This window comes from Diadema setosum, chromosome 2 (assembly GCF_964275005.1).
Source record: "Diadema setosum chromosome 2, eeDiaSeto1, whole genome shotgun sequence".
Lineage (NCBI taxonomy): Eukaryota > Metazoa > Echinodermata > Echinoidea > Diadematoida > Diadematidae > Diadema > Diadema setosum.
The window spans coordinates 42,946,190-42,958,310 of NC_092686.1; the positions used below are offsets into that span (position 1 = coordinate 42,946,190).

A 12,121-nucleotide genomic window follows, 5' to 3' on the forward strand; every position below is an offset into this window, starting at 1 on the left:
AAGCATACAATGAATATCTTTCTTCCATGTGAGTCTTTATGCACAGTAAGAACATTATATCACATCAACTGAATTCAAGAAAAGCACTGCCCTATCCTTCATTTTTTTTCACAGTTTTTTGTTTTATTTTGGTTTTAAAGATCTTTTGAGTGTATATAACTTGTCAACATGCAGTTTTGATGTGAACTTTTAGTCACTTCATTTATCACTCTCCACATAGCAAGGTGACATCCTCTGAATAATATACACTATCTTCAGACCTCAAATTTTAAACCAATATGTGTACATGTATATTATGTGGATAGACGTATAAACATTATTAGTAGAATACACCAGTAAAGTTTGAGGAAAATCAGACTAGCCATTAAATCCGCTATAAATGAGTTGTGAATTTTCTACTTCAGCATCACCACCACTGGATAAGGCTACAACAATTTGTGGCATCACAGTTGGACAATGATGAGAGAAAATATTGTAAAGAGAATTCCACAAAATTCCAGTTCTTAGAAAAGTACACATTCCTTCCATTGACTTGTTTCTGACATGTTTTGGATGATATTTTACCTGCTTTCTGAAAGAAGTAAGCTAGGTGCTCATCAATTAAATCAAATCAAATTCAATCATTTATTGTCCATATCATGGATATTTGTTTTACATTGTGCTAGAAAATGAAAATATGCTGTCATATTCTTTTTTTTAATTATATACGGTACTGTCAAACTGTGACATCATAAATTGTTGTTGTCATGATATTACATTTTGTATTTGTCATGTGATAATTTGTCTCATTTTGATTAATGTTCATAATGTACAATCATATAAAGAAATTGATGTTATTGCAACGGTTACAAAAGAAGTACAACTTTACAGATAAAAGCGTGCATCAACATGACCAAATAAGGAGATTTTGTGATGCACAAGGAAAGTAAAAGGCAGTACTTTGGAAGTAAATGTTTTTAGAATGAGTAGACCCTATGTGACATCAAAATACAAGGAAAGGGTATCCCTGGTAGTATGCCTCATACTCTCTGGAATGTGGACGTCATTCACGACAGCAAACACAAGTTTCTAGCTTGGACAAACCCGACCATTTCAAAGAATTTGGGTTTTCCGTGGACATCCAAGTGATGACGTCAAGCGGAGGCTTGACCAATGCAAAATGAGATACTCGGGAAAGTTTTGACAGGCAGAAAAAGCCAGCCAATAAGGAAAGGGGGCAGAACTTCTCCAAAAACTTTCCAGGAAGTCACTTCATTTAATTTATTTTACATGGAGACCTATGGTCCAACAAAATGGATGATATGCAATGTTTAGGCACAAAATTCAGATGCCATACTGCATACCTGCCAACATTTCAAGATGAAATATCTTACTTGTGGATTGCAAAAATCTTATTTTATATGCAATCTGAAGTTCAAAATCTTACTTTCGGTCAAATCTACAGAAAATACACATGAAAGGTATATCTAAATATTTTTTAAAAATCTGATTTCTCTGACAGAAAATCTGATTTTGCTATTTTTAACGTAAAAAATCTTACTGAATCTGATAAAATCTTACTAGTTGGCAAGTATGATATTGCGGAACACTCAGGACCAGGCTATGGTACTTCAAGATTGGGAAGTTAGAGAGTAGCAGAATGTTAATTGGAATCAGTGTTATTCAGGGATTGCTGCATTTCGGCTTGGACAGCCTGACCGTCCAGAAGAAAATCTAGCAGGATTCGAGTTTAAACACCAACAACTGTTGGTGCTTAGGGTTCCAGAGAGGGCCACAGTTTGGGGTTCCAGAGAGGACCAAAAGTTTGGGGTTCAGACAAGGACCGAAGTTAGGAAGCCAACGACCAGAAAGGGGAGACGACCCGCTACTTCAGGCAGGGCATCGTCGACAGCCTAGAGCAACCAAGCACGGGAGCTTCTAGAATTAACCAACGAGCAGAGTAACCAAGCTCCAGATCAAGTAAAATTGGATATCTGTACTCAAGTTTGTACTATGTTATTATTGTAAAGCATCACAACTTTGAAACCAGTGTAATAAATATCATTGTTATGTAAGAAGACTGTGTGATTGGCTACATAATTATTTCGAGGCACATAAGTTGCGCAAATCGAAAGAGTTGATTGAATGAATGGTCTGCTAACAATCTGCTGCATTTGGAGAAAGTCAATCTTTGACTTTATAGAAAAGATCCCAGTCGCACGGAGGACTTTCGTTCCCCACATTCAGAGGAAAGTCCCCTGTGACAGTTGTCTCCTTATCCATTAATAGTGATACCAAAACTTTTAGGAGTTCATAACTTCACAAGGGATTGTCCAAATTTCCTCAGACTTACTGAAGTACATCATGTATTCTTCTGCTGGTATTTCTGCATTTACTCAATCCACATATGCATTTAAGTTTTATTCCCTTCAGAGCTACAGCTGTTTCAAATTTAAACATTAAATGATAACATTGTGACTAAATATGATTCACAGGTGATTGTAAGAAAGTGTGCAGCTGGAGGATTTACAGAAGCCCATGGGAGCAAACATGTAGTGCCTGCAGCTTAATGGCACTCTCTTTATCAAAGCTACATGTAGGTATAGGGTGTCCTATTGATAGTAGTGATGCATTTCCAAAATTTTGGATTTTGATTTGACAAACAAACTTTTTGGAAGTGGCCCATTTAGGCCACCAGAATCATCAAATTTCAAATTTTTGGCTGCCGACAATGAAATTTGGTGCCCCCCAAAAATAGATAAGTAAATAAATGAAAATATAAAAAAAAAAAATATTAAAATAATACAATGAATGAACATTTGGATATGTGTAATAAAGTGCTTCAAATACCACCTATTAATGTCATCAAGAAGAAAACAAGGAAAACATTAAAACACTATACATAAAACATTATAACATTATACTAACTAGAAATATCGCTATGGCAACTGGTATGCCTCCACCATAATGCATGATTCTCCTGAGAGGTCTATGGTATGTCTTGACAATGTGTGATGACAGTTTAGCATCAACGTGCCTCAAAATACACATAGAATGCGACATTCCCAGCCTACAAACTGCTCTGTAACACCGTTCTACAGCTTCTCAGTGATACCATTATATACGTACCCATTTCTTACACTGAGTACATTCCAGATCTTTTATTAACAGCAATTAGCAAAATATTAAAATGACATTATTGTCACAAATGTGTTGAATGTTTGCTTTCCTTGAACTAAGTTTAATTGGATGAATGGCTATATTTTCTAAGGGAGCATGTATTTGGGAATTTGAGGATTTTTTTACTTGACTTTTGACTCTTAAGTTTTATATGCATTGAGTAATCTTCAAGGGAAGGAGAAAAAGTATCATTTCAATATCAAACAGCAAATTGTTAGCATTTTAACCTGGCCTTTGACCCTTGACCTTTGACCCTATGACTGATATTCCCAAGAGAATCACTGTCAGGCAAAACATGCATAAATATGGACTAAGTTTCGTGATGATACCGTGAGCCACTTCTAGATATGGAAGAAGTGAAATTTACCACTTTCACATGACCTTTGACCTTTTTGGCAAAAGACTTCCCAGAGAATTACTTGGGTACCTAAGGGGGGGGGGGGTCACCGTGCATCCCCCCCCCCAGGACTCCTCGAAACTTACATTTTCAGGATCCTCATGACATACTAAAACATAATCAAGATGTTAACAGGAACGAAAAGTGGCTGTTCTAGGTGAAATTTAATGTATTCTATTGTTTTTCATAATTTCTTATGTATTTCTTTGTTTTTCAACTTTTTCAACTTTTGTTTTTTCTTTGTTTTTCTATTGGAAATTGTCACTGACCACTTTTCTACCATAATGAGCACAAAACTAATCAATGAAAGTGATTAATTGTAAAAATAATCAGGTTTTCATGACTTTCATGACAGAGCACTGTTTTCCATAGGAAATGTACACAAAAGCACAAAATTGTGCCCGTTTTGGGACGACATTCCGTTACAAAAATGGGCGTGACTTTGCAAAAGTATACGCGGATGTTGCAAATTTGGTCTCAAAAGTTGTGCGAGACTTGACCAAACAAAGTCAAGAAGCCTCGCGACAGATTTATAGCGCGAAACTTGGACGGGGGGGGGGGGCGGATCCCCCCACCCCCCGTCCTTATGTATGTATGTAATATATAATATGTACTTACATGTAGGGCCTACATAGTAGGGTACCTAAGGGGGGGAGGGGGTCACCGTGCACCCCCCAGGACTCCTCAAAACTTACTTGACTTTGTTTTGTTCAAGTCTCACGCAACTTTTGAGACCATATTTGCAACTTCCCCGCATACTTTTGCGAAGTCACGCCCATTTTTGTAACGGAATGTCGTCCCAAAACGGGCACAATTTTGTGCTTTTGTGTACATTTCCTATGGAAAACAGTGCTCTGTAATGAAAGTCATGAAAACCTGATTATTTTTACAATTAATCACTTTCATTGATTAGTTTTGTGCTAATAATGGTAGAAAAGTGGTCAGTGACAATTTCCAATAGAAAAACAAAGAAAAAACAAAAGTTGAAAAAGTTGAAAAACAAAGAAATACATAAGAAATTATGAAAAACAATAGAATACATTAAATTTCACCTAGAACAGCCACTTTTCGTTCCTGTTAACATCTTGATTATGTTTTGGTATGTCATGAGGATCCTGAAAATGTAAGTTTCGAGGAGTCCTGGGGGGGATGCACGGTGACCCCCCCTTAGGTACCCGACTAAATCTCTAATTGTGTAATACATGTATACACTAAGTTTCAAGAAAAAAGCTGCAGGCATTGCATGAATACAGTATAAGCGGAAAAAGTGAAATTTTTAGGAGTTAATCTTGACCTTTGACCCTTGACCTCTGACACCATAACCCCAAATTCCCTAGATAGTCACTTCTAGTCAGTATATGCATACATGCTAAGTTCCATGAAGATACCTAGAACCACTTCCGAGTTATGGAGAAAAAAAATGAAATTTTAATATTTTCACTTGACCTTTGACCTTCGAACTTTGACCTTGTGACCCAAAACTCTGTCAAGAGAATCTTCATTTGGTAGTACATGTACTGTATACACTAAGTTTGAAGAAAATACCTTCAGGTATTGCATCTAGATATGGGGGCAATAGTGAAATTTTGAGCACTTGACCTTGACCTTTTGACCTTTGACCTTCAGCATGTGCACGAAAATTTGATAGGCACCATTTCGCCCACTTATACATACACATGCCAAGTTTCATTAGGATACCTTCAAACGATTTTTCAGTTACGCTGTCCACAAAATCGATTACGGATGGACGGACGGAGGACAGAAGGACAGACAACTTGAAAACATAATGCCTCCAGCGACACTTCGTGGCAGAGGCATAAAAACATACATACATTAATGATCTAACAAAGGGTTTAAAATGAATATAAACACTGATAATTAGGTCAACCCTTGTAAACCCATTCCTCCCGCAATTCTCAGTGAGCCTCCAATGCCCTATTTCAAACGAGATTTTTTTTTTTGCAGGTTGACAGAGAATGGACAGGTTGTTCATCCACCTGTGCAAAAGCAGTCAAGCAGTACATGTTTCCCCTTTTCACAGTCAACTTTAAAAATGTGCCATCAAACAATGAAAATATCAATCGCACATGCGGTCTGAATAGAGTGTGCATGAATGGGATTCAAAATTCTTTTGTTCTACACAAAGTAGGCGCCTGAATGGGGTCAGAGAAAGCGAATTTCTACTGAGCTCAGTCATGACTGCGATGTACATCTTCATATGAGTTTTACATCAAACTATTAAAGCACACATTCCATTGGGAAAAGGGTAAATACACAGTAATACTGCAATACAAGCGGCTTTTATACAAAAAGAAAACTCATATTGATAGAAGAAACTCTAGTCTTTCGAGCAAAGCCATTTTACTGGGCAGAAAAGCACAAATAATCAAGAATTTATAGTTTAGGACACCAATGCAGGCACTTTTGTTTACATTTTTGGAACCTGGTATACCAGGTTCCTGCATATCAGTTGACACCACGGGAACCTGGTATTAACAAATTCCCAAAAGGAACCTGTTAAGTAGGACCAGTACAGCTATTATTAAGGGCTTCAAATACTACATAGTGTAACTAGGTTTACAAAGTTTTATACTCCAGCGATAAAGTCGGACCCGGGAGCACTCCTGAAGCACTTCCACTTGTGCCAATCTAATAGTCTGTTCATACAAAGAATTGCCACTCGCTGAGACCATACAGACTGTAAGTGAAGTGGCTGAGAGGGGCATACTTGGTGTAACTGTCAGCATGGTGACCTTCTTTTAGTGCACAAGAACTTCTAATGTACAGGGCCTACTGTATGCACAGTGCACACAGCATTCCACTTCTGGAGCACTCTAATGAAACACGTTGACAGTTTATGCACTGTTTATGAGTATGTGTCAGGAGTGCTCCTGAGCCTATAGCCTCAAGAGGGGAATAACTTTAGAGAACACCAGAACCCAATTGTCTGTTCATACAGAACTCACTGGAGTTTGGGAGCCTTCCTGGAGTGATCTAAATGATCTGTATATGAGGTATTACAAAATCAATATTAAATTGATGCATTAACATAATTGCCATGACACTACATAATTAAAAAAAAAATAGAAATGTCGCTATGGCGACTGGTATGCCTCCGCTTTAATGCACGATTCTCCTAATAGGTCTAAAGTACATGTAGACAATGTGTGATTACAGTAAAGAGTTTCACAAAATTTGCAAAATATTAAAATGACAAGTTTGTCACAAATGTGTTGAATGTTCACCTTCCTTGACATAGGTTTAACTGGATGAATAGGAGGGCATGTATTTGGGGATTTAAGGACTCTAACTTGACTTTGACCCTCTCATAAGTTTATGCATTGAGTAATTTTCAAGGTATGGAGAAAAAGTGCAATTTCTGTATTGAATAGTAAATTGTTAACCATTTTCATGTGGCCCTTGACCCTAAAATTCATAAGAGACTCACTGTCAGGCAGAACATGCATAAATATGTACTAAGTTTCAAGATAGCTTGAACCACTTCCAAGATATGGAGGAAGAAGTAAGTTCAGAACTTTCACTAGATCTTTGACCTTTTGACCTTTGACCTTATTGGAAAAAAAAAATTCCCAGAGAATCTATATTGGGTTATACATGCTACACCAAGTTTAAAAAAAAAAATGTAATCCTGCTGGCATTGCATAAATATGAGGGAAATAGTAAAATTTTGAAGTGTTGCCCTTGACCTCTGACCCCTGACCTTTGACCCCATGAACCCCAAATTCCCTAGATAATCACTGCCAGTCAGTACATGCATATATACTATGTTCCATGAAGATACCTTGAACAATTTCCCCGAGAAAAAAGTGAAATTTTAACATTCTTACTTGACCTTTTGACCTTTGACCTTTGACCTCATGACCCCAAACTTTCACCAAAGAATCTTAATGGGTAATACAAACTAAGTTTGAAGAAAGTATTTTCAGGCATTGCAGAGATATGGGGGAAAAAGTGAAATTTTAAGCATTTACCTCGACCTTTTGACCTTTGACCTTGAGCATGTGCACCCAAAAGTTTATAGACACAACTTCACCCCCTAATACACATACATACCAAGTTTCATTCAGATACCTCAAAAGGTTTTTTAGTTACGCTGTCCACAAAATTCATTTCGGACGGACGGAAGGACGGACGGACGGACGGAACGATGGACGGACGGAAGGACGGCAGACAACCCAAACACATAATGCCTCCGGCACCACTTCGTGGTGGAGGCATAAAAAATGATTTGGGTTAAACCTACATAACAATATATTAAACCAAAAACATAAAATTGGGCATGTAAATTTGGCCAAGTTAAAAAATGCTTTGGCCTGGTTTGGCCATAAAATAGACTGGTTTTAACGTCTAGCTGCAGTTATCAAGCACTGGGTCATGTTTATTCTCTTTTTCTGGATGAGAAAAACACATGAAAACAATATAGATGCCCATATATCTTAAAGGTATTAGCCCACATTTGTAAACCTGCAGCAATTGGTCTCATAGTTAGCATGGAGTTTGGGTATGATTGCAGTAACACCTGTGTAAAATTTCGTTCCAATTAGTCCATTACTTTCATAAAAATAAATGAAAATGCACCGTATGCATGCGTATAAAAACGCTCGCTAGCTCCGGTCCACGCACGCACCTGATGCATGCGATACATGTGTAAGTTAATGTGCGTAGCTAGCCCGCGCTCGTAATTTGATTTCGGGTCGGGTTGACCCGGTTTGAAAATTGATTTTAAAACGATGATTTTCTCTCTTTTATCGAATGGTATAGACAAAGAGCAACAGGTGAGGTATGTTACTGTTATAACTTGTACTTGAAGTCATATTGGACCTGTTTTATGCAGTTTTGATTTTCGTGGGTTTGCAAATGTGGGCTAGTACCTTTAAATGGTGGCCTATAATGGGCAACCAAAATAATACTAGTAGCTTTTTAAAAAACGTGATAGCCCAATATTCTGGTTGCCCTGGCCCATTGCTAGTGTTGAACCTTGAATACACGTGTAAATGTAATATTAAACTAGAAATGTCGCTATGGCAACTGGTATGCCTCCGCCATAATGCATGATTCTCCTAATAGGTCTGCAGTACATGTGGACAATGTGTGATTACAGTACATTTTCACAAAATTGGCAAAATATCAAAATGACATGTCTGTCACAAATGTGTTGAATGTTCACCTTCCTTGACCTCGGTTTAATTGGATGAATGGGAGAGCATGTATTTGGGGACTTTAGGACTTTTACTTAATGTTGACCATTTCATAAGTTTATGCATTGAGCAATTTTCAAGGTACTGAGTAAAAGTGCAATTTCTGTATTGAAATGGTAAATTGTTACTATTTTCATCTGGCCTTCGACCCTTGACCTAGATGAGCCTAAAATTCTTAAGAGAATCACTGTCAGGCAGAACATGCATAAATATGTACTAAGGTTCAAGATAACTTGAGCCACTTCCGAGATAAGGAGGAAGAAGTAAAGTTCAGCACTTTCATTTGATCTTTGACCTTTGACCTTTTTGGCAAAAAAAAAAAAAAAAAAAACACCTTCCCATAGAATCTCTGTTGGGGTATACATGCATACACCAAGTTAAAAAAAATAATAATCCTGCAGGCAGTGCATAAATATGAGGGAAATAGTAAAATTTTGAAGTGTTGCCCTTGACCTTTGATCTTTGACCCTATGAACCCAAAATTCCCTAGATAATCACTGCCAGTCAGTACATGCATATATAGTATGTTCCATGAAGATACCTTGAACCATTTCCAAGATATGGAGAAAAAGTAAATTTTAACATTTTTACTTGACCTTTTGACCTTTCACCTTTAACCTCATGACCCTAAACTTTCATCAAAGAATCTTAATTGGGTAATACATGTATACACTAAGTTTCAAGAAAATATCTTCAGGCATTGCATAGATATAGGGGAAATAGTGAAATTTTGAGCATTTGACCTTGACCTTTTGGCCTTTGACCTTGAGCATGTGCACCCAAAAGTTGATAGGCACAACTTCACCCCCTCATACATATACATGCCAAGTTTCATGAGGATACCTCCAAAGGTTTTTTAATTACGCTATCCACAAAATTCATTACGGAGGGAAGGACGGACGGACGGATAACCCGAAAACATAATGCCTCCGGCACCACTTCGTGGCGGAGGCATAAAAAAACTGAAATGAAAAGATCTATGTTTGCTACGAGAGCAGATACCATGCTTTATACATGATCATGCTGAACTTACCGCACCACATCTTTGGGTTTCCAAGTTGTCCAAGTAGCCAACTGATCTTTCATCACAGACAGCAGATGGTGTCTCTGTACAAGTGATGCAGTCAACTACAGCTAGTGCAAATCTCTGCTGGATATCACTCATCTTGTAGAGACACAGAGCAGACTGTACAGGTGATGAGTTCTCCTTGGTAAACACTGCATACATGACATCATCAGTGCTACTTATTATACTCAAGGAGTCGGCTAGCTGGGATCCTGCATGACCAATGTGAGCTGCTTGAATCATGTTGTAGTTTGATCCTGTCTGGTCTGTGCATTCTAGTTGAATTTGCGTGTAGGACTCAAAGTTCGGATCAGATGTGTCTGTGCACAGGCGACCTATTACGGATGTATGTACAACATCTGTTGTTAATGCTCTCTGTTGTATTGTGTAATATATATAAGTAGGATTAACAAGAATTTGCACATATCTAAGATCTGCAGGATCTGTCAGGCTGGAAAGTATATTTTGCCTTGAAATGAATAACGTTAAGTTGACTTTTGAAACATATCTGTTGACTGTTCCTGCAGTGTGACTTATACCAGTGTATAGATGCTGAGAAATTACCACTCCACACATGGGTACATCCTCTCTCTTTACCACTTTCTGTTCAGCACTGCTGTAATACATTTCAGCTTCGGTGATATTGGATAGCTTCCTTGTCTCACAATAGCCGTCACATGTTCCACATGTAATGAGTCTCTCTGTAGGTGCAGGTGCGATGACAAGCAGTCTGTTCTTGTCCTGTTCACCAAAATACAGATTTCCCTGTATATTGCATAATCCGACCTTAACAGTCTCTTTCAAGTTAAAATCTGATCCAAGATGGTAAATCTCCTCCTCGGCTCCAATGTAGACATCACCAGTAGTGTTATCTACCGCAATGAGTCTGAAAGGCAGCCTGGGATTGGGACTGGAGAAGGATGACACCAGGTAGGAGGAGACAGGTGCAGACTCAGCACCATGCGTCACGTTCATGATGCTGAAGGCGAGCAAAATCAGTTTCAACCCTCCGAACATTTTGAACAAGTCAGTAATATCTGTAGTTTAGTGGAAAATAGAAAAAGGAAGGTTGTATGTATGGTCTGATTTACAGAAAGAAATGAGAGGAGGGGAAGGATGGTGAGCTGAATGAGGACAAGAAACTCGAAAGATAAGAAAAATAGGCAGGCTCTAGAGGGGAGGGAGGAAACTGGAAAGAGCGGAAGAACATGACGATAAGTAGGAGGGAGTAGAAGGAGGAGAAAGGCGAAATCCGCAGGAAGACAGCAAGGAAATTTGCATGTGTTGCATATTTGTATAGCATAAACTGTTGAAATTCCTAGGTCATTATTCTTATTTTCGAGTTGTTTACTTTCCTTTTCAACTGGAAAACGAATGGTTTTCAATCCTGGCAATGTCAGTGGTTGATATAGCATGGACGGCATAAAGTAATAGCATTAAAATGAAACAAAACATAATGCAAAGTTCAACGTGATAAGTAATCGAAAGAAAATAAACAATGTTAAACATAGCGTTTCGACAGCGTTTCGACAAGTTCCATGTGCGGAGAATTAAATTATTACTTTTTGCTGTACTACCGGGGGAGGGGAGTGTCATCGTGATGACCACTGAAGTCATGAACATTAATATCTCTGGGAAAAAAAAAAAAAAAAAACCACACAGAACTTGAAACTAACCGAGACTACGCTAAATATGATTATGGTAAATCTGAATAAACTACATTTTCTTTTAATGATATAGCATTTCACTTACTTTACAGTTGTATAGGACAGGGATAATCAGCAACGCCAGAATTCTCTGAGGTATATCCAGTTGATACAACTGCCGAATATAATAACTGCAGATTTAGTCGATGATAAGGTGTCACTTAACAATAATTACACCCTACCTTGTAAGTAACATCAGATATGTCTAATCGAAACTGTCTGACAGCTTTTTAAAAACAAGGTGGTCACAAGTGCGTGAGTGTACTATGGACCCCCTCTATTTGAGCAGTAAACGAGCCATATCAATATAACTCTATTATTACAAGTAAGTTCAACTGCAATAAATGATACATACACACATAAAGGAAGTGTATTGAAGAAAAATAGACTCGAGTTCTAACGTATCTATGGCACCTAACTGCCTAATGGCATACAGTATTTTCTGAAGAGGAAGCTTTGTCCTATCTCTCTTTGTACACTTTGTACTTATTTACTCAAGCCGGGAAACTTGCCTGCCTCTAATATTTGAAGGTATTTCCCCCTCTTCAGCACGTCTCTCAATTGAAGATGAATA

The 12,121-nt window shown here is 37.9% G+C and overlaps 1 protein-coding gene across 1 annotated transcript in view; it reads right to left on the minus strand.

Moving 5' to 3' along the window:
- LOC140245294 (plexin-A4-like) overlaps positions 1–10,858 on the minus strand; it is a 115,922-nt gene extending 105,064 nt beyond the window's left edge. The window contains exons 1-2 of the mRNA XM_072324881.1: positions 10,507–10,858; positions 9,809–10,176 (exon numbers count right to left, since the gene is read on the minus strand). Of these exons, the coding sequence (XP_072180982.1) occupies positions 9,809–10,176; positions 10,507–10,858 (720 nt within the window). The remainder of the gene's footprint in view (positions 1–9,808; positions 10,177–10,506) is intronic.
- Between the last annotated feature and the right edge of the window lie 1,263 nt (positions 10,859–12,121).